At 46.9% G+C, this 23,201-nt stretch overlaps 1 protein-coding gene and 1 pseudogene across 7 annotated transcripts in view; one reads left to right on the top strand and one right to left on the bottom strand.

The window, feature by feature from the left end:
• FBXW10B (F-box and WD repeat domain containing 10B) overlaps window positions 1–23,201 on the bottom strand; it is a 31,712-nt gene that overhangs the window by 4,635 nt on the left and 3,876 nt on the right. For 5 of the 7 annotated variants that reach the window (XM_058675605.1, XM_058675607.1, XM_058675608.1 and 2 more), the window contains 11 exons: window positions 22,948–23,148; window positions 22,739–22,866; window positions 21,428–21,550; window positions 18,997–19,106; window positions 17,403–17,603; window positions 13,620–13,741; window positions 10,088–10,236; window positions 8,324–8,466; window positions 4,998–5,156; window positions 1,401–1,672; window positions 76–213 (listed from right to left, as the gene is read on the bottom strand). In XM_058675605.1, coding sequence (XP_058531588.1) covers window positions 76–213; window positions 1,401–1,672; window positions 4,998–5,156; window positions 8,324–8,466; window positions 10,088–10,236; window positions 13,620–13,741; window positions 17,403–17,603; window positions 18,997–19,106; window positions 21,428–21,550; window positions 22,739–22,866; window positions 22,948–23,148 — 1,746 coding nt within the window. The remainder of the gene's footprint in view (window positions 1–75; window positions 214–1,400; window positions 1,673–4,997; window positions 5,157–8,323; window positions 8,467–10,087; window positions 10,237–13,619; window positions 13,742–17,402; window positions 17,604–18,996; window positions 19,107–21,427; window positions 21,551–22,738; window positions 22,867–22,947; window positions 23,149–23,201) is intronic. The other 2 variants (XM_058675606.1, XM_058675610.1) reach the window with 2 other exon arrangements.
• Window positions 3,318–3,657, top strand: LOC105942337 (transmembrane protein 14C-like; annotated as a pseudogene).

Raw genomic sequence — 23,201 nt, 5'->3', positions numbered from 1 at the left:
GAAAGGAAAGACAAAGAGGATGGGAGGGGAAGAAGCTGGTTGGAGCTCGCCCCTTACGCAGAATAAAGACATCACCGTTAATCTCTCTTGCCAAGGATTTTGCTTCGGCACTCTGCTGTCGACCATCCTGGATATTAGTTTCTTTGGCAACAGGATGAGCTCTCTTCTTGGCGTCTTTTCGGGGCGATTTCAACTTTCTTTGACGTTCCTCTGCTAACATGAATGAGTCAAGGTTGAGCAAGAACTATGGTCATTTCATAAATCAACAAGGACCAAACAATGGGAGGGACCTAGGGGGCTGATCACTTAGCTGGTTTTCATGGAAAAATGTCACCCTGGTGTTTATTGTTCTGTGAAACTAAGTGATCACCTCAAGTCCAAGACGTACAGGTTATCCTGGCTCCCTCCTACCTGTTCTTCCCACTGGTGGTCTAGCATGAAGCGCTGCCTGAAGCTCTTTCTCCATGAGACAGAACTGGCCACTGGTAGTGTGACAGGCTTGGGAGTGCTCAATTGGTGTTCGCTACAGACCCATGACCCAATTTCACATGCAAATATAAGACAGGTGGCGAAAAGAGAAGGATCCTGCCACGTACAACCTTTGGGTGCCATGTAAGTGGCATGGGCCATGCGTATGTTCCCTTAATACAGTGCGCACGCATACACAAACACACTCACTTGCTTTGTAAGTAATATTTTCCAGAGGCCTAATGATCATTAGTAACTTTTTGTCGTATCTTAAGGAAAAACTCTGGGAATGGAATCAAAATTAGAAATTAGTTTGGTGAAAAAAATATTTTGAAATCATTCAAGATGTTCCCGGAATATGCATTTTCCACGAACTTTTTGGAAAACTCCCTCATCTATATTTGCATTTGGGTAGAGTGCTGCTTTCGATGACAAATGTGCAAACCAACCTGGCATTCAGTACCAAGGTTCTAATAAGTTTGCAAATCCGGGTCTTGAAAAATCAGGGATTTTCCTTTGGCTAGTGAAACAAGTTATCGGGTGGAGCCTACAGAATGGCTGCCACTTTCATGAAGTATTTGGATCTCTACCATCAAGAAACCAGTGGCTACAGTGGGATGCTGGACTCTGTATGGTGTGAGCCTGTAATTAGGGAATCCCAACGGAACCTGAGCTGTGGTTATGCATCATGGTGAAGGAATTCACCATGGGGGAAGGGTTTGGGGTGAAGGGGGGGAAAATCCCAGTACCTATGAAATTGTGTCATGTAATACAATGTAATTAATGAATAAAAAAAAAAAAAAAAACCTAGTAAAAAAAAAAAAAAAAAAAGAAACCAGTGGCTAAACTATCCCACCACGAGAGCAGCCCTGACGCTCCCTGCCCTACTTCTTTGGTTATCAGTGGCATTGCATGGAGTTCCGCTGCTTTACCTGATGTTAACTTGGCGGCCTTCCCAAGGACACGGGACTTGGGGGGTTTGCCCAGCAAACTCTCGGGGGCCACCGTCTGTTTGCTGGATGGCGAATCTCTCGGGCTGTACGCCTGAGCGCTCGTCTTGGAGAGCACCTCCGTGAAGCCGTCGTCCTCCTTCTCCTCTTCTCTGTCTTTGTCCCTCTTTGATCTGCCTCTGTCCGCGGAGTACTGCCACTTGACAGGCTCAAACTGGAACATGACAATATTGCTCTCCGTGTTGATCAGCATCCTGGCAATCAAAACCAAACAGGATGGCTCACAAAGGCAGCCATTGCAGCTACCGTCCCAGCCGAGCCTTGTGCTGTGCCCAGGGATTGACCACACAAAAAGGCGAGGGGCGGGAACAAGTGAAGGGCAGCTATCATGCCATGCAGAAGGGGCTACTAGCCTTGTAGCTGCCTTCTTTGTATAAAGCAAATACATATAATACATGATCAATATAATATATAAATATTAGGATATCTAAAAGTAGATATAACTTACAGAGAGATCTAACTATAGATAAAATAAACATACATGTGGTGCAGGGGTTCTGATTATTGTGCTTCTCAAGCTAAAATGTCTTTAAACAGGAGGCCAGCACGACGGCTAAACTGGCTAATCATCCACCTTGCAGTGTCAGCATCCCATATGGGCACTGGTTTGTGTCCCAGCAGCTCCACTTCCCATCCAGCTCCCTGCTTATGGTCTGGCAGAGCAGTGGAGGACGGCCCAAAGCCTTGGGACCCTGTACCATTTAAGTTGGCCCCTGGCTTTAGATCAGCTCAGCTCCAGCCATTACAGTCATTTAGGAAGTAAACCAAAGAATTGAAGATCTTTCTCTCTGTCTCTTCTTCTCTCTGTAAATCTGCCTATTAAAATAAAAATAAATACATCTTTAAAAAAAATATTTAAACAAATTTCTGCTCCTACAGTGAGTGCCAAGTATTCCTAAGGTTACTAAGGCAGAAGCTTGGGACTTCTGCAAGTACAGTTGTCTTAAAACTCACTCCCTATTTTTTAAACTTTTTTTAGAGATTTATTTTATTTTTATTAGAAAGTCATAAAGAGGAGGAGAGACAGAGAGATAGATCTCCCATCTGCTGCTTCACTCCCCAAGTGACCACAACGTCTGGAGCTGCACCAATCCAAAGCCAGGAACCTGAAGCCTCTTCCGGGTCTCCCTCATGGGTGCAGGGTCCCAAGGCTTTGGCCCGTCTTCCACTGCTTTCCCAGGCCACAAGCAGGGAGTTGGATGGGAAGCGGGACTGCTGGGATTAGTAACAGCACCCATATGTGATCCCGGCACATGCAAGGTGAGGATTTTAGACACTAGGCTACCGCGCAGGGCCCCACTCCCTATTTTTAAGCACAGCTTGCAAACCCAGTGTTTCTACTGCAGTGATCAGAATGAACAAAACTCCCTACCGGGCGGACCATCCCTCTGCACAGACCCCACCCCACGAGGAACCCACACTCCTTCATACTGTACCTGAACCGTGTCTGCACACAGCTGGGCAGCAGAACCTCCGAACTCCACCAGACAGGGTGCTTCCTGTCTCCCTAATCCCAGTTTCGTGACTGGGTAGACCATTTCTGAATTTGCACCTCCCCCCTCCCACCACTGCTTTGCCCCACTGCTGCCTGTTAGACCACCGTCCTTCACGGGACAGCCAGGTCCCTTTCCACTGCGAAACGGCTGCAAGGTTAGGCTCTTGGCTGTGCGCATGAATTGTCTAGAAAAGGTGGGCCCTGCAGTCCTTGGCTAGAGGCTTGTATGCGCTCTGTCTGCAGCCCAAGACTCTGGGAGAGCGGTTCCGGTACTTGGGGGTTGTGGTTTTGGCGTGCGGGTCAGGTGTTGTGTCCTACAGCCTAGACAGAGGCACAGGAGGGCTATGCAGAAGAGCACAGGGCCGCCAGTACCTTTACATTATTTTGGCTTTGCCTACGCAGTCCTGGTGGCCACTGGTGGAATCACTGGCCAAAGAAGGTAGCGTGCCGTCCCTGGCCGAATTCCTCCTCTTCGGAAGCTTGGCAAGCCTGGGGGCCTACCATCTATCTCAGGACCCAAGGAACATTTGGATTTTCCTGGCTATGTCTGGAACCTTGGCTGGCACCATGGGAATGAAATTCTACCACTCTGGAAAATTCATGCCTGCAGGTTTAATTGCAAACGCCAGTTTGCCCATGGCCATCAAAGTTGGAATTGGTATGTTGGACAGACTCCATCACTAAGCATCATGTCCCTGGGTTCATGATGCATTAAACATCTCCAGTCTTCACTCTTTTCAATGTATTCAGGAAATAAAATGTGGCATTTTTACATACTGAGATGTTTTCCCTTTAAAAGACACTGCACCTGCCGGGAAAAAAATGAGTCATTACCGTCACAATCATTTAAAAGTGTCAAATCTATAACACAAGGACTTAATAACAGCCTCTCGGTTTGATCCCAGCACGTTGGTTTTAGCTTTATCTGTGGATAAAATCTCGGTGTGAAATGCTAGGTGTCGACACTGGGGGGCGCTGGCCCCCCATGCAGTACTCAGAGGAGCAGGATGAAGAATACATGTTCTTTAGGTCATCTTAGAGCATAGACCTATTTGCAAATTATGTTAAATGAAATATTACTGAAAATAAAATGTATCATAATTTTTTTAGTTCTCTAGAAGAGTGGCTTTTGGGGGCTGGGAATGCTAGAATGGGATTTAGAGGAACCATTCCCTTCAGAAAAAAAAAAATTTTTTTCAGACGTTTTTATCCACACAAAAAAAAGAGATCATCTCTCTGGATGGTGAGAATAAGAAAACATTCAAGTGGATTTTTTTTTGCAGTATTATTAGTTCATGGCTGTTTTTTTTTAACTTTATCAAGCCTTATTACCAGCCCCACTCCTTTTTCTTTTAGATGGTAAATAGTATGACTGATATTTCATTTAAAGAGGGAAGATTCAAGAAAGTTAACTGATGTCTCCAGAGAGCCCAAGGTAGAATTTACAAGTTAATAATGCTCTTTGCTTATTTCCATGCAATATCATCCCCGAACCCATATTCACGGAATATGGAATTGTAAACTTATCTTGATGCCAAAAAAATTTGAAAGTCATGCACAGTGTTTTGATACTACACATTGCCCATGAATTTCATGGGGATCCTTCATACAAAGAGATCAGTCATGGTACAGGTTTCTACAAACTTGGTTGTTCAACTCGTCCCCAAGAGAGCCCAACGACGGCGGTTCCCCCACCCTCTGCATCAGCGGTGAGCGTCAGAAGCAGCTGAGAGCCTCAGGCCACGAACGCACACCCAGGGAGGAAGCAGGGGTGATGCGTTAGCCAAAATGCCCACCTGCCAGAAGAGCTATGGTGCATCGCAGATGATCTCCGCAAACACTCAGAAGGATTTCAGGACTCCAAAAGTCAACTGGTTCCCGCACAAGAGCATTCCTTCCTGACAGCCAACATCAGAGAGACGCGTGGCCCACTCTCTCCTCTGGCCAGCCAATCCAGGGCAGCAGAAAAAGCACTCATGCATACAGAATCGCTCACGGCTCTGACCGCCACACCGGCCACCCACCTGTTGCCCTGAAAAAAGAAGGACAGCACAGGATCCCCTCTGCCGTTGGCTTTGATCACCTTCAGACAGTTCCCGTTGAGGAAGTTGTAAATGCGGATCTTGCCGTCTGCGCAGGCGCTGATGACCCGGAGGTAGAGAAGGGCCACGTGGAGCACCTCCCTGGAAGGAACAGAGTGACAGGTGGCACCCTGGGCTTCGCTGTGATTCGGGGCATTGTGAGCAAGGGGGTGGGGGGCGACAGGGGCCAGAACGCTCCACTGTTTTATAGTTCTGGATGTACACCACTGATCTCAAGACATCTCCTGGGTTCTTGATTTTCATTTTCTCAGCGACACATTAGTCGTTCAGTAGCACGTTATTTAACTTCATGGTGTTGTTCATTTCTTTGGTTTTTTTCTTCCTGTTGTTGATTTTGTTTTGTGGCTTTTCATTCAAAGGAATGTATAGTAACTGTGTAATGGAGACTATCATATCTAGCAGCATGTATATTAACTTCATGGCATTGTAAATTTCTATTTTTCTTCCTGTTGTTGATTTTGTATTATGTCTTTTCATTTAATGGGGTGTATAGTGATTGTGTAATGAAGACTGTCATATCCAGATGTGCGGATACAATGCAGTATGCATCTCTACTTCCAAAGATGGACTCCCAGTGAAACTGTCTACTATATCTTGACAATAGCATGCTGGACTCTCTGCCATTGTCCATGCCCGCAATGATGGACATATGACTGTGTATGAAGAACTATACTGTTGTAATGATATAGGGGAACTCAGTGAGGGGGGAGGGAATTGGGGAGGGGACAAGGAAAATCCCAGGGCCTATGGAACTGTATCATGAAACGATAATAACAAAAAGAAGTAAGATTTTAAAATAAATAAATAAAACATCTCTCCCTGTCCTATATATTGACTTTTCCAGCAATTTGGTCCCAGAGGCACAAGAGAACAGGACAAAAAGACTGACGCCATGAATTATGTTAGGACCCAAGCAGGCCCGATTTATAGGAGATACGTTTCCCTCTTGCAGCTTGCTGCCTTAGCTATTCTACAAACATCATGCTGAGGTTTTATTTAATGTTTTGACTTCTCTTAAAATAGTATGATCATGGGGCTCTTGCAGCAGTATAGAACATTAATCCTCCACCTGCAGTATCGGCCATCCCAAATGAATGCTGGTTCAGGTCCCGACTGCCCCCCTCCCATCAAGCTCCCAGCTGGCTCCACTTCCCATCCAGCTCCCTGCTTGTGGCCTGGGAAAGCAGCAGAGGACGGCCCAAAGCTTTGGGACCCTGCACCCGCGTGGGAGACCTGGAAGAGGTTCCTGGTTCTGTGGTCTGAAGACCAATGGAGCTTCTGCCATTGCTGCCATTTGGGGAGTGCAGCAGCAGATGGGAGACCTATCTTATCTCTCTGTCTCTCTTCCTCTTTGTAAATCTGCCTTTTCAATAAAAAATCGATCTTTAAGAGAGGAATAACAATTCTGTAAAAAAAAAAAAAAAAGGAAAAGGGTTATCTTTACCTAAAGCATTTTGACAGTTTCTGCTATTACATTGTTGACTTTGATAAAGTAAATAAACATCCTTTACAACCTCAAGCAGAATCATAACCAGGGGGTGACATATATGAATATCCTTGCATGATGACCCAGTAGGAAGAGGAAAGGGCCACAAAGAACAGAGTCCGCCAGGAAAATCTCCCTGTGCGCACTTAACTTACTCACCTGCATGCCTATTTAAGACACTGAAAAACTAAATTTGATGCCATCAGTTTGTTAGGTACTAGGAGTCGCCCTGTTTCAAGTTTCATCTCTGTCCCAGAAATAAATTCTGTCTGCTTCTTCACTCTTCCTTCATCAAAGATACTGCGGAGTCAGGTGTCTGCAGGGTCCCACCCTGATGTCAGTCAAAATGATGAAGGATGACAAAAGCCTCTCCTTCCGTAAGAAAAATGGGCAGAAATGGGCAGATCCATTTCTCCAGAGATCTGGAAAAATGAAGTCTTACAGCCATGCGGCGTCCAAATTTGACAAAACAAAGATTCTCTGCCATCGAGTAGCGTGAACATTGTTAACTTCTCCTCTCTCTCTTCCTTTCAAATACATAGATTTTCACAAAAGCCTCCCATGAGGCTATGAGGAAATTTAGGACCATAACTTAGGAAATTAATATCCTCCGATAAATTCCCCTGGAAAACATACTCACTCTTTGCATCAGCCAAGATAGCTTTTAGTTTCCAGGAAATGTTGACAATGCACTCGAGGAAGGAAGCACGGTTGGAATAGCATGAGACTTCAGGAGAACCAGGATCCCTGTGACCACATCAGCACCATTGATGGACCACAATGCCCTGGTGACTTCAGAATACTTCCTTAACTCCACGGCCGCCACCCCTAACTTTGAATCATGAATGCAAAATGAAGTCCATTTGCTATCCTGGAATCGAACTGAATCCACAGACCACAAGTATAAACTTCTTTTTGTTTTGTTCTGATTTGGTTTTTAGCCTTCCATTATTTTTAAACCACTTGGACCATTTTAAGCATATGTGAGCACAAGTTTCCTGAGATAAAGACCAATCCCAACAATGTTAAATTTACTGGAATTGGCACTTTTTGAGACAGTTCGTAAGCCTAGTAGATAAGAGATTAATTTATCATGGGGAGATTAGATATAAAATATAAGTAATGTCTCTAAGTCCACATAGAGTATTTTTTTTCTTTTAAAGATTTTTTATAATTATTTGAAAGGCCATGTGATAATGAGAGAAGAGGGAAAACCAGATATTTTCCATCCACTGACTCACTGCCCGAATGACTGCAGGAGCCAGGACCGGGCCCGGTTGAAGCCAGGAGCCAAGGACTCCATCCAGATCTCCCGTGCAGGTGCAGAGACCCAACACTAAGGCCAGCTTCTGCTGCTCTCCCAGGCATATTAATCGCATGCTAGAAGGGACATGGAGGGGCTGGGACTCTAACCACTGCTCACATGGGATACTGGCATTGCAAGCAGTCTCTTAATTTGCTGCACCACAATACCAGTCCCACAACTAGTATTTTTATTTCGTAAGAGAATCAAGAGAAAATAGAAGAAAAATGGCTAATCACAAGAGATGCAGGTAGCAGGCGGATGAAAAGGGATGCAGTAATGAGTGATGTGTAGAAAGAATATGGGATCAGCAGGGGCAGAAGGGACCAACAGGCCAAAGGCGGCAGTCTAAGCTGTGGTCATGGGAGGTGGCAGCAATGTCACATTATGGGACTTGGTAGCACCTAAATTGGATGCAGCAGTGCCACCCTATGGAATTGGCATCTCACCAGCACCTACTTTGGATGCTTGAAGGCCATGAGGCAGCGCTCGTATTTCCCCACCATGCTCCAGGCCATGACCAGGCCGTCACTGCCTCCTGAGACGATATGCCACTGGTCAAAGAACAGGCACTTCACAGCTCCCTCGTGGCCCATGAGAGTCTGTAAGAAAAGAAGGCACTGTTTTCAGCCCCTCAGACCAACTTCTGCAAGGAGTCAGAGCCGAAGCTTCCAGAGGTGAAGGCCAGAGTCTCTGCTAACCCAGCCTCTCCCTGAGCCAACTCCACTCAGAGGAGCCCTCCTCTCTCGCTCAGCCTCCTCCCTCGCTCCCTTTCTTTGCCTCTTATTCTCTCTCTCTCTCTCTCTCTCTCTCTCTCTCTCTCTCTCTCTCTCTCATTCTCCTCTCATTTAAGGAAAAACGGATCCAACAGAGACCTTGTTCTCAGTAGTTCTGTGGCCAGGGCAGCTCCATTATCGCAGAGTAAGAAGTAGGACCAGTTTTTCACTGCCTCTGCTTTCGGAAGGATGAAGGGTGAACTCCCCAAACCCAGTTCCTTGCTGGGAAATGGATGGAGGGTACCAGCGACATCCCTGCCCTGCAACTGCTGGTCCTTCAGCAAGGTCAAGTTTGATGAGAAGTTGGGGGCTGGCATTGTGGCACACTGGGTAAAGCCGTTGCCTTCAATGCCTGCACCCCAGATGGGCACCAATTCGAATTCCAGCTTCTGACCCAGCTCCCTGCTAATGGCCTGGGAAAGCAGCAGAGGATAGCCAAGTGCCTGAACCCCTGTACCCACATGGGAGACGTGAAAGAAGCTCCTGGCTCCTGGCTTTGGTCTGGGCTAAACATCTGGGGAGTGAACTATTATTGGATAGAAAACTGCTCTGTCTCTCCACCCACCCCTGTCCCTATCCTCAAATCTTACTTTCAACTAAGTCCAATAAATCTTTAAGAACAAAAGATTGGTAGGAAGCTAAGCCAGCCCCTTCTCCCTGTGATACTGTGTTCCTGGCACAAATGCTCTCAGCACCACCCACTCAAGCCAGTGGGTCCAGCAAGAACACGTTCTATGAACAATAGCTGAGATTTAAGCATGTGACGCAAAATTGTTGGAAACTCAACCCCCCTGTGTCAAATACTTTAGGGTGGAATCTTTGGGAGGCGGTTGGGTCAGCAGTGCTCCACCTCCATCAATGACCCGTGATGGCAGATTCATAATTCACAAACTCACAGAGTGCCCTCAGCCTCCAGGCTCCATCTTACCATCTGATGCTCTCACCATGTCCCAGCCAGGAGCCCCTCACCAAATCCAAACCAAGTAACCTTCATTTCTTTATATGTTCCCACAGGCCACTCACTTTTTTTTTAAGAGCAACAGAAAATGGGCTATGACCCCTCCCAGTCACTTTCAAAACAACTTAGAGAATAAGTAGTGGGGGAGAAGTTTCTTCCTTTATTCACCTCCTCTCCCCCGCTAAAAAGAGAAATATGCTATGTTCACCTATTTGACACATGCCAAGTCAGGAGAGAATAATGTAGAAGCAGAAAGCATACTCCATTACCGTTAAAAGCCCCTAGGCCTGTATAGGCTAAGCTAAGCCTCCTTTGCTAACCCCAAGACCATACCTGGTCACCACATGGACGGTGAACCCCTGGCCGTCCACCGGCTTGGAATGTCCCCTCTCCGGAGTCTCCCTTGCTCCTCAGGACAGTCTAGGAGACACCAAGTGGCGCCCACCATCCCCCTTCCTAACTGCCTCCCCCAACCCACTGTCCTCTCACCTTTACCAGCTGGGCTGTGGCCATGTGCCACACTTTGACTAGTCCCCGCTCACAACTGCTCACGATGTAGGTGTCATTGATCCTGATGGCCAAGATGGGGTCTTTGTGTTTATATGTCTTCAGACACTTTCCCGTGTCTATGTCCCATTCTGAAGAAGACAGGAAAAGGGGGAAGGGAGAGGAGGCAGGTTGTCAGTGGAGTTATGCTCGCCACTCCAGGAAACCAGACTCACTGAGCCTTCACCCCATCTAACAACCCCCAGCAGGCCTTTCCCTGGCCCTGGCAACAGCTTCAGAGACCTATGACACAGAATTCCCCAATCGTGGGCCCCTGGTGAGAATGGACAGAACAGGAGATGTCAGCTCTAACCTTCGAACTTAGCCTTGGAGTCCAAGCACCAGACTTCCCATGTCCAACAAGCCTACCCTTGAAGCCTGAAAAATGCTTGCTACCCTATCCCACAGGCCATTATCAAACAAAGACGAAATAATGGCCAGAGCTGACACCTCCCTAGCTCTAGCAGTAACAGGCCAAGTGTTTGAGACGTGTTAACTCACCTTCAAAAGACAGGTGCTATCATTATTCCCCACCTTCAGAGAAAACTGAGAGAAGTTGCAGAAGCTGCTCCTGGTCACAGCAGAGCTGGGATTTGAACCCACACATAGATTCATGGGTTATTCCGGGAGTGGCCTGGTTACCAAAGTGAGCGCTCTTGGTCTCCCCATTGGATGTTCTCACCAGCTTATGGCCCCAGCCAAGACCTCCTCAGCAGATGCTGGCACCATGCTGTGGCACTGCCCAGCCTCCAAAACAGAACCACGCAAACTTCTTTTCCTTATAAATTCCCAGAGGTTGGGTATCTTATTAGAGCAACAGAAAACGAGCTAAAACACCACCCCATCACTTTCAAGACAAGGGATGCAGATGCTGTGTTCTTAACCATGTATGCCAGACAAACCCTAAGTAGGTGTGTTTTCATCACCCTTTATTTAAGAGCCCTTGGTCCATTTATAAAATTACCAGGGCAGGTAGAGGAGGGTTGAAAAATGGATTAACAGTCCTTGAGAAGGTGCCCTGGCTTGCCGAATTTCACACCTCCGGCGTTACTCTCCCGTTTCTACTAGTTCCTGAGTTGGTCTCATAGGGCAGAGTGAGATGCTGGCTGCCAGAGGCTGAGAGAGGAGGATGGAGACGGAATGGAGAGAGGCTGATTCACAAGCATTAGGTTCTAATTACACAGGAGAGAAACTTTGAAGTGTTCCATTAAACAATAAGGAGATGTTAGAGAATGATAATATATTGTATATTTTTCTGAGAAGGAAAAACTCAAAGAACTCATGTTGTGGCACAGCCGGTTAAGCCACTGATTGCAACTCGTACATCACCAAGTGCAGAGCTGGTTCAAGCCCCAGCTACTCCCTTCTGATGCAGCTCGCTGCTAGTGCACCCGGAAGACAGCAGGGATGGCCCAGGCGCTTAGGCAGATTTTTTCAGACAAAAGGAGGGACAAAGAGAAAGATCTTCCACCTGCCGTTCACTCCACAAATGGCCAAAACATCCAGAGCTGAGCCTATCTGGAGCCAGGAACCAGGAGCTTGTTTCAGGGTCACCCGTGAGGGTGCAGGGGCCCAAGGACTTGAACCACCCTCCTCTGCTTCCCCAGGCCCTAAGCAGGGAGATGGATCAGGAAGTAGAGCAGTCAAGACTCAAACCAGCCACCCATATGGGATGCCCGTGCTTGCAGGCAGCAGCTTAACCTGCTACGCTATGGTGAAGGATTGTCCAGTATGTTGCGTATGATATTCAGCATGTCCAGAATAGAACCCATGACCTTCCCACTCTTTGCCCTATCTTGATTTTTCCCTGTAGACTCTATTTTCATGCATTGGATTGTCGTGTGCCCAGTGGCCTGACATTTTGAAGCAAATCTTTGTCCTCCGTGGACCTCACTTTTCACGTAGATAGTGGTCAAGTTCTGCCCGCTCTCCTTAGTGTCCCCGCCCTCTGAGTCTTCCCCGCCTGCCTGCTTGCAGGAATTCTAGAGACATCAGGAGAATTCTCTAGACCAAATGGGATCTCCACTTGTCCACTATCTCCATGTGGGCCACCATTCCCTAATCCTCTTCCAAACTCTTACTAGGGCTATCCTCTCTTCTTCTTTTTTTTTTAAGGTTTATTCATTTTTATTGAAAAGTCAAATATACAGAGAGAAGGAGAGACAGAGGGGAAGATCTTCCATCTGTTGATTCACTCCCCAAGTGGCTGCAACGGCCAGCGTTAAGCCAATCTGAAGCCAGGAGCCAGGAGTTTCTTCTGGGTCTTCCATGCAGGTGCAGGGTGCCAAGGCCTTAGACTGCCCTTGACTGCTTTCCCAGGCCACAAGCAGGGTGCTGGATGGGAAATGGAACAGCTGGGATACAAACCTGTGCTTATATACGATCCCGGCATGTGCAAGGCAAAGATTTTAGCCACTAGGCTACTGTGCCGGACCCGGTTATGTTCTCTTCTAAGAAACACATTCGTTCATGTCCATTCCCAACCACAGTGCTCTCCACATCCCATTGGGTAAGGTCCAGCTGAGGACTATGACGCCAAAAGGTGCTTTGTAGTCTGGCCCCACACAAACCTGCACTGCAGTCCAGCCACCTCACACAATGGGAAATTCCCTGAATACGCTTCATGCTTCTACGCTTTGGCCTTTGCTGTTGTCTCTTTGGCCTGTGAGCCTTGTCCCTCAAGACCACACTTCTATGGCACCCTTCCTGTGGGGCTTTCCCTAATTTACCCTTAGTTCTGTGGTCCCTTAGAATTCTGCATTGGGGGGTGCACACGGTGGCATGCAGGCTAATCCTCTCCCTAAGGCGCTGGCATCCTATATGGACACTGATTCCCAGTCCAGCTTTAGCCATTGCGGTCATTTGTGGACTGTAATGGAAAGGGGTGGAAAATCTCTCTCGCTCTCTCTTTCCCTTGTAACTCCATGCACAGCTTTTTTTTTTAATTGTTTTATTTGAAAGCAGAGTTAGCTCTGCATGGAGTTACATGGGCCTGAGTGCCAGGCGGCCTTGGGTTCAAATGGCTTGTACCATTCAACAGCTCTGATTTGGGGCAAGTTGCTTTTCTGAGTTCTGGATTTGTCACCTATATCCACTTTGTGGGGTTCTTGGGAGGATGAAATTAACTAGAAAAGTATTTGCCTATCACATGATAGGTGTGGTCAATATATGGGTCTGCCATGTCCCTCATTCTATATTTACATATCTACTCTTACTAGGACATTAGGAGCTTAGTGAAAAAAAAAATGTTTAATTGTATTTCAATAACTTTACCATATTAATTTTTTTCTCTTTAACACCAAGCACAGTATCTAGTATGTGGTGTGCACTGAACAATGGTTATTGGAGGTCTAGATGGATATATATACAAGGATGGCTAAAAGGAGAAGTGACTATGAAGCAAGTACATCAAGCATTTTGGTAATTCGTGGATTGGGGAAAACCTGTAAGAAAAGGTAAGGTGTTGCTTTCTCACCTTTCACCTGGCCATCTTTGGCTCCAGACACGAGCCTGTTCTTCAACAAATCCATGCAAGTGACCGTTCCCTGGTGGCCATTGAAGATACGCAGGCAAGCCCCACTTTTCAGATCCCAGTATCTGCAGGAACCAGGCCAAAAAAGAAAAACGTTTTTGAGATTTTAGAAGCGACTCACAGGTGTTTCTACATGGAGGTCCATTGGGTCAGTAAGAAGTGGAAGGCAGCAGTTTCATGGTTAAACTGAGAGGCAGAGATCTGGATCTGCATCTTTGGTTCCAACACCTGTTTGGTTGAGTTCTCTCCTTTCTGTGTAAGCTTCACTTCGTCACGGATAAAATAGGAATGATGTTAATAAGAGCTACCTCATAGAACAGTTGTCAACTGAGGGGTGACTTCTGACCCCCAGGAGTCTTTCGGAAACTTCTGGAGACATTTGTGGTGATCGCAGGTGAAGAAGGAAGCGCCTAGAGCCTCTCCCTTCTCCCCTCGGCCAAAAGGCTGCTCAACTTCCTACAAGGCACTGCACAGCCATAGGGTGGAAACTCCGCCAGCCCCATAAGTCCATAGAGCTGGGGTGGAGAAAGCCTGCAATAATAAAATAAAATAAGTCTTTAAATATGTTACATCCACCTAAATCCTAGCTATGAGGGATACATGCATGAGTCGGGCTGTTTTGTCAGTAAGAAAACGAGCCTGAGATTTCTCAAATGTCACTAACACGGGCTTCCACTTCAGCTAGACTCTGTGTGTTTAAAGGGTTTTTTTTTTTTTTTTATTGGAAAGGCAGATCAGATTTACAGAGAGAAGGAGAGACAGAGAGAAAGATCCTGTATTCACTGGTTCACTCCCAAAACGGCTGCAACAGCCAGAGCTGAGCTGATCTGATCTGAAGCCAGGAGTCAGGAGCTTCCTCCCAGTCTCCCAAGTGAGTATTGGGTTCCAAGGACTTGGACCTTCCTCCACTTCATTCCCAGGCCACAAGCAGGGAGCCGGAGAGCTGGGACATGAACCAGCGCCCACGTAGACTGCCCAAGTGCAGGCAGAGGATTAGCCTGGACTGTGGTTTTGACAGGATGCAGTGCTCTGCGAATGGACTCCAGAACCAGCTGCCTGAGGTTGGATCTCAGATCCTTCAGATCCTTTGAGCTGTGCAATCTTGGGTAACCACTTACAGAACCGCTCTGTGCCTCAATCTCTTCATCTATAAATTGGGGTGCAATAATCATGCTTAAGAGTTGCCATGAAGCTTGGTACATATTGTTTAGTAAATGTTTTCCTGTATAACATACGCCTGCACACACACACGAAGCTTTCTGTTCTGATACTCTCCGAAGTGCCCTACCCGAGTCCTTGTACTTTGTCTCAACCTACATCGCAGCCAGTGCATTCAACAGTGTCCCGGAGGTCAAAGGCGAGGCATGCCTTCGATTTTTGTTTCCAGCAACACAACAGTCCTTATGACCAAGGTAGCTTTCTTAATGTATTTAAGGATAAGCATTTGATAAATACTTTTACAAAAATCGGGATGGGAGGGATGGGGAGACAGCATTGCGGTGCAGTGGGTTAAACTCCTGCCTGCAACACCAACATTCCATGTGGCATTGACAGCTGAAGCCCTGGCTGCTCCAAGTCCCATCCAGCTCCCTGCTAATGCACCTCGGAAGACAACAGAAGATGGACCAAATGTTTGGGTCCCTTTGACTCATGTAGGAGATCTGCAGTTCCTGACTCCCGGTTTTGATCTGGCCAAGTTCTGGCTATTTAAGCCATTGGGTTGGGAAATGAACCTGTAGGTGGAAGGTCTCTCTCTCTTCTTTCTCTCTCTCTCTTTCTCATTTCCAAAATTAATAAATCCTTTTCTAAAAGAGAAAAACAATAGAGGAACTTCTTTGTCTTAGTAAAAGCTGTGGATCAAAGCGATAACAGTAAGTATTACACTTAGTAGAAAAATCATCAATGAATTATTTTCAAGGAGAATGAAATAGGCATGGCCAATGTTACCACTGCTGGTTGCTAGGAAAGCCTTGGCATAGGTCCAAGAAAAAATGAAATAGTGGCACAGGCATTAGAAAAGACAACAGAATGTCATTATTTGCAGTTAGTAAAAAAACCAAATCAGCATCCAAGTTCCTAAAAACTCCTGAGACAAGGTTTGCAAAGACGCTAGACACAGGATCAAATTACAGTAACCAGTAGCCTTTCTCTATAGCAGTAATAACAAAATGCAAAATATAAAGAAAAAGCAAGATGAAATTCACAATAGCAATAGAATGACAAAGTTTACAGGCATTCAATAAGAACATGTAAAACTCTGTTTTGAGAAAACATCATGGTTCTAAGAAACAAAATGATCTAAATGAATATATGTCTGCAAAAGAGTCTGTAAACTCCATGCAACCCCAACCAAGAATGTAGTTGGGTTCCTTCAGAAGTTGACAGGGACAAGTGTTTGGACCCAGTGGTTAAGACACCTCTAGGGAAACCTGCATGTCGTATCAGAGTGCCTGGGTTTTAGTCCCAGCTCTGCTCCCAGCTTCCTGCCAATGCAGACCCTGTGAGGCAGCAATGATGGTTCAAGTGGTTGGATCCCTGTCACTCATGTGGGGAGACTCAAGCAAATCACAGAAATGTAGTTAAGGGGAAAAAAGTGGGACTATCCTGGTGGCATAACAGACTAAACCTCTGCCTAAAAGCATGCTGGCAACCCATTTGGGTGCCAGTTCATGTCCTGGTTGCTCCATTTCCTGATCCAGCTCCCTGCTTACAACCTGGGAAGACAGTGGAGGATGGCCCAAGTCCTTGTGCCTCTGCACCCATGTGGGAGACCTGGAGGAAGTTCCTGGCTCCCAGCATTGGACCAGCCCAATTCTGGCCATGGCAGTCATCTGGAGAGTAAACCAGCAGATGGAGTTCTTTCTCTGTCTCTTCTCTGTAACACTGGCTTTCTGATAAAAATAGATCTTTGTTTTAAAAAAAAAAGTTGAGCAGGAATTTCATAGAAAAGGGAAGCACAAATGGCCCCAAAACATGCTGTGGCAAAAATAATTAGCTAATTACTGAATGAATTAAAAAACGTACTGTGGTGATTAATGTTATGTGTCACCCTGAGCATGCTTTGGGGTGAGATCAACGCTGACTGGTGAGTGTTAAGAAAAGCACATTGCCCTCCGTAATGTGAATGCACAGCATCCTGTCAGCTGAAGGCCTGAACTAAGCTAAGGCAGGGAAATTGTCTAGCAGCAACCTTCGATCTGCATTTGTACCAGGGGCTCACCTGGGTCCCCCATCTACAAACCCATGGTGCAAATTTTGAACAGATCAGCTCCCAGAGTTCACAACCCAATTCCCTATAAGAAGTCACTTTCAATTGATCTATACATCCTACTGGCTTTGCTCATGTGGAGAGCCCTAACGCGCATACGAAAAGATAGTCAACCTCACTAGCAGTAAGGGAACCTAAAATCAAAACTCCCAAGATGGTGTTTAGATGTTATGGTTAAGGATGCTGTGAACACACCTGTGACCTGGCTCCTGCCTAATACAGACCTTGTTGCATGGTCATAGCTCAACCAGTTTGATTCCTGCTACCTACTTTGGAAACCCAACTTTGATCAATATACAAATCCCAATATTTCACTTTGCAAGCTACAAAAAAAAATTGTAAGTGTTCTGGAAACAGGACCATTTAGGGGGAAAAAATCAACAAATATAAAAAAAAAAAAAGACAGACAAACAAAAGCAAGCAAGTATGTGAGGTCCTGGTCTCCTTGGGCTGCTCACCTGATACTGAGGTCGTAACTGCCACTCAGGAGAAAGTTTTCCTCCTCACACAAGAAAAGAGATCGAATGCTCCCAGCATGGCCTCGGAACTCGGTGGGTAACACTTTCACTTGCACAAGATCCAGAAGATGGATCTTCCGATTAGAGGACACCGCGACTAAGTTTCCACCAGAGTAGTGGATGACTCTGTTTTGATCCCACCTGAGTTGCCAGGAGAGAGTAGGAGAGTTAGACACAAAAGAAGAGTTGTTATCCTCCCTGCCCCTTAGCATCAGAACTTTCCCCCACAGCACTGCTATGTGGTGAAACACAGGGCCTTGCAACCCCGGGAGACCACAAAAGAGAAAGTTCCATCTCAGTTGGATTTGATGGGTCCCTACCTCACACCATAAAGAATATCCGTGTCAGGGGGGCAGAAGTCGAAAGACATGAGGCAGACATTTTCTTAATCTGCTCATGTGTGCTAAATTCCCAAGAGGGAGAAGAGTATATGTGGCATTTCCCAAACTTAGTTGTCCCTGAGAGCCTTTTATCACAGAAAACCTCAGCAGAGGAGCCAGAGATGTGGCACAGCAGATGAAAGCTGCCGGCTGTGATGCCAACATCCTACACAGGAATGCCTATATGAGTCCTGACTGTTCTCAGCTAGTGCAAGAGGGAAGGCAGAGGAAGATAGTCCAAGTACTTGGGTCCCTTCCACCCAGGTGGTCGACCCATATGGAGTCCCCAACTCTTGGCAGCCACCTGCAGAATGAACCAGCTGATGGAAGATCTCTCTTGCCTCACAGTCCCACTCCACTGCTACTCTCTGCCATTCAAATAAATAAATCATAAAGAAAAAGAAAATATCAGAAAAACAATTGGAAAAGCCTACTCATATGTTGCATTTCTCTTCTCTTTCAAGATTTTTAATTGCAAAGTCAGATATACAGAGGGGAGGAGAGACAGAAAGGAATATCTTCCATCCACTGATTCACTCCCCAAGTGACCGCAACAGCCAGTGCAGTGCCGATCCAAAGCCAGGAGCCAGGAGTTTCGTCTGAGTCTCCCGCACAGGTGCAGGGTCCCAAGGCTTTGGGCCATCCTTGATTGTTTTCCCAGGCCACAGGCAGGGAGCTGAATGGGAAGTAGAGCCGCCAGGATACGAACCAGCTCCCATATGGGATCCCAGCACGTGCAAAGTGAGGACTTCAGCTGCTAGGCTACCACATCAGGTCCAATTTCTCTTTTTAACCAAAATCCACTGGGTATATACAAGGGATTTCAAAAACCCACAGAAATCTTGGGTTAAGGGGGAAAAGAAAACTAGGCATAGATTTGTAAAAAATCACACAAAAAATGCCTCCCAATTCCATTTCTTCATGAACATTTTGAAGTACCAATGAAAGATTTCATGCACACGACTTGGTTAGTAAACTCTGGAATTATAAAGGGTGTCTTCTATCAGAAGGTGGCAAACACTAATACCTATTGACCAAATGGCATGTCACGCGCATTTCGGGATGGAGCTTGAAGTGAAGCACTGCCTCTCCAGATGGACAAGGGTTGGGCAATGCCAAGTCCCTGAAGACTAGATTATGACCCCAGAACCTACGTGTCAAAGAGAATGCGGATATTGTAGCTCCCACAGAACACATTTCTCTCCTCCATCTGGATCTGTTGAGTTTCTTGGTTCTGGTACGCAGTCCACAGGTTGTAGTCATTCTAGCAAGTGAATTTCTGGAGTCAGAGTATGGCGGGGACTTGGCTGCGGTCTAAAAAAACCCCCCACAGACCAGCCATTTTAGTGAATGCTGAGAATTCATAGTTACAGTAGAGGCACCTGACAGTGCTCAGCACGCTCACGGGAACTCCCGCCACGCGACAAACAAACTGTCACACGCTCTGTGTGGTTGAATGTCAACGTTGCCACGCAACCATGCACCTGCAGCTGTCGTCGGGGCCCACAGCTAGCTGTCTTACAGAGCAAATCACTCTTCCAGAACGTACTCTTGTCATTTCACAACTGAGGTATCTGGAACTCGGGGAAGAGAACTCAGTGGCAGTGACTCTCAGTTGGGGTGCTTTTCTTCGCTTCCCAGGCGCAGGTGGCAGAATGGACTCCCAGTTCCGCTCTTCCTTCCAAGCATCCCCCACCCTCCAACAGCACTAAACCAGCAGGAAATGCAGACCAGGTCTATGCTGAGGCCAAGGAGAACCACGGCATCACATTTGCACCCACGAGGCTTGGAGACATCTCTGAAGTCTCCTCCGGGCCTTCCACGGAAAACACTTCTTCACTCACTCTCTTTCTTAACTCTGTAACTAAGGGGTGAAACCCCTAGGAGTAGTTCTTCCCAGAAAGATTTGCCCATCTTCCTCCTCTCCAGCATCCAGACAGACTCCCCGTAGGAATTAAATGAGGCTTCCTCATCTTCCCCTCTGTGAGCCCACGGAGCCACAGTGTGGAGTCACTGGGATGACAAGGACCTGGGTTCAAGTCACAGCTCAACCAGCAAACCACGGTGAGACCTTGGGCAAGTCTTCTAAGACCATGCCCCTCGTGTGCACATCCTTAAACTGGGAGTAATGATATCCACTTGACCTCTAAGCAACATCAAGTAAAGGAGGCGTACAAAGCTCTTTGCACTGTGCCAGACATACTGCGTGAACTTAGGAGGATACCTAACGCATTCACAGGCAGAACTCAACCTCACCCCATCGTTGCTTAGTCTTGCTGTTTCCGATGCTTTCTTCTGGTTCCCACACTGCTTTACCTCTTTTCCTTCTCTTAAATGCTACGTCCCCAACATGTCAACCCCATCTGTGTAGTGGTTGTGGGTACTGTTGAGCCATTACAAACTATATCCCCCGTGGAAGACTGAAGTTCGCCTTCGTCATACATGAAATAGCAATAGACTTACAAAGACTTCTGTCACTTGACAGAGCCTAAGACTTCCCAGCAGCCCCTCTGAGCTCTGACAACAGAACACGGACCACTCAGAGAGATAAAAGTGTAGGTCGAAGGAGACCCACACCTGTGTGTTCTTCCGTAGAGTTGTGGGTTTTGTTTGTTTGCTTCAGGCATTTTTAGTATGAAACGCAAGTGCTTTCCCTTGAGATGTCAAGGTCTTCTCGTCTCCAGGGTTTGACAGGTGATGTCAGATCCACAGTGCCTCATTGCAAAAACTAGCTGGAACCGAGTGTCAAACAGCCCCATCAGCTGGGGAATGAGGTCTCAGTTTATCAAGTTTATCTCAGTTTCAGCATCCTGTATCATCTACATGGCCACACCTTCATATTTGCAAGCTGTCTGACCCCTACTGACGTATGCATTAGAAAGTCTCCCGGGAGGCTGCCAACTCCCAGGCGCTCCTGATGGAAAACTACAGTCAGACCATCCTTCATTAAGCATCTTTTTTTTTTTTTTTCAGCCAATTCACTGGGATTCAAAATACAAGGAATTTGAATGGAGAGAAAGGAGCCAGGAATCTTATCATTTTAGGAGTAACAGTCACCCCCAGAGAGGCATAGCATGGAACTTAAATTTACTCATCCCTGAGCCCAGATGGGCAGGGGGGTCTTCAGTTCATGGATTGCCCACCTTCATCCCAGAAACAGAAAGAATCTGCAGGTGCAAGATGAGGGAAGCTGAATGCCTTCTAAACCCTGGGTCAGCCCTGGTCCTTCCGGCCCATGCCATTCTCATCCCAGAGGAGCAGCCCAGACCAGACACGAGATACATGAGCTGCTAAGGCTTAGGGGGGCATCCCTGCTAGGGCTGACCCTACCCTCCACTAGATGGCCCCATTCCCTAGAGAAAGAACATAGCGATGGCCTTTGACAATGAAACCAACTCCTTCGTTTAACCCATGAGAAAATCAAGGTTCAAAGAACTCAGATCTCCTTTCGGGAACCAGCAGTCCTCTCTGGGATCCTCTGGCCTTCCCCAGTCATTCCAGGCTGACTCAGAAAGGCAACCTTCGATGAAAATCACAGAAAACCACAACCCTCACAGTCACTGCGTTTGTCACCCCGGGACGCACCTTTGTTCTCAGTTTCAACTTGGGATTTTTTACACGTGTTCGTTTCCCATCTTCTGCCATTTTGGGAACTGGGATAGAAAGTTTGTTGGCGTAATTAGGATCAACTCCTCGCATGAAGGACCCCTGGGAAGGAAAAAAAAAGGACAAAACAATGCTACCTTGGAATATCTGCAGGCCCATGTTCATTGCAGCGTAATTCACAATACTGAAGGTATGGAATCGGCCTAAGACTCCATCAGAGAGTGAATGGGTTAAAAAAAAAAAAAAAAAGCACTGTGTGCATGCAGTAGAAAATCACCCTGCCTTTGCAAAGGAGGAAATCCCATCATTTGCAATCTGTGTGTTCCTGGAGGATATTATGTGTAAACAAGCAAGGCACTGCAGACTCTAAAAACATCACTCTTGTGGGCGTACAGGGCAGAATACAACAGTGGAGGACTGTCAGTCAAAAGATACGAAATGGAGCTAGATAGGAGGAACAAATTTCAGAAAGCTGTTGTTCAGCATGGTGGCTGCAGTGAGTGACCATATATTCTATCCTTGAAAAAGGCAGAGGCCCAGTGTGCTGCCAATACAGCACACGGGCTAATCCTCTGCCTGAGCCCCAGTTCCCCCTACGGGGCTGCTCCACTTCTCATCCAGCTCTCTGCTTGTGGCCTGAGAAAGCAGTCGAGGACGGCCCAAAGCCTTGGGACCCTGCACCCGCGTGGGAGACATGGAAGAGGCACCTGGTTTTGGATTGGTGCAGCACTGGCTGTTGCGCTCACTTGGGGAGTGAATCAATGGACGCAAGATCTTCCTCTCTGTCTCTCTTCCTGTCTGTATATCTGACTTTGCAATAAAAATAAAATAAGTCTTCAGAGAAAAAAAGAAGGAAAAATGCTGGAGATGATTACAATGGGGAGGGGATTGTATTTTAACCTGAACATAAACCTGATGACTTTGTAAACGTCTCTGTACCCCTTCTGATTAATCTAGAAGCACACTCATGTCTTTCCTATCAGGTGACCAGGAATGTAAATCCTGGGGATAGAGGCGGGGAGGGGACAGAACTCCCCAGGATGGGACAGGTTGGGAAGTCTCTGCCCATCTGTTCCCAGATTTTCACACTAGATGCAATGACAGAGGAAGCTACACCCAAAAGGAAAGGGGGACTGCTGAAGCCTCAGTGGGCCCAGACGTCACGCGAGAAGCAGGAAGTCAGCCAAGGGTCTCTCAGCCACGGGGTGACAGAAAAAGTTCCCGTGCAGGTCAGCCTCCACATGGGCATGAGGCCAGGGTCGGGATGGTCCCCTCCCAGCCAGCAAGTACCTGCAACAGGGTAATCTGGTTCTGAATGAAGGTGTGCGTGACCAAGTCCATCCTGACCTGCTGAGCCATGGCGGCCCAGTGCTGGCTCACAGAGGCACACTTGTTGAGGGTATTTTTATCCAGCATTCCTGAGGGAGGGAAATAAAGATGGACCCAGAAGTCCCAGAATTGGGTCAAGATGGGCAGACTCTCTGTAAACCCCAATATACTTAGAATGCGCTTGGAGAGGTGGATGGGTAAGTAACGGATGAAGTCTCGGTATTTGCTGCACCCGGAAGACAGGTCTCTGATCTCCTCCAGGCTCAGGAGCAAGTGGCAGGGGTCGAACCCTGGCTTGGCTGCTGGGGCTCTCCCAGCAAACAGCCTGTTCATCTCAGAGATACACTGGAGCGAACTCTTCCACGGTCCCTCTAGAGTAAAGCCAGACAAGGGAGCATGTTTGAGTGCTCCTTGCAAGTCAACC

This window comes from Ochotona princeps, chromosome 17 (genome assembly GCF_030435755.1).
Source record: "Ochotona princeps isolate mOchPri1 chromosome 17, mOchPri1.hap1, whole genome shotgun sequence".
Lineage (NCBI taxonomy): Eukaryota > Metazoa > Chordata > Mammalia > Lagomorpha > Ochotonidae > Ochotona > Ochotona princeps.
The sequence above is the reverse complement of the archived record's forward strand: the minus strand, read 5'-3'. Positions and strand labels throughout refer to the sequence as shown.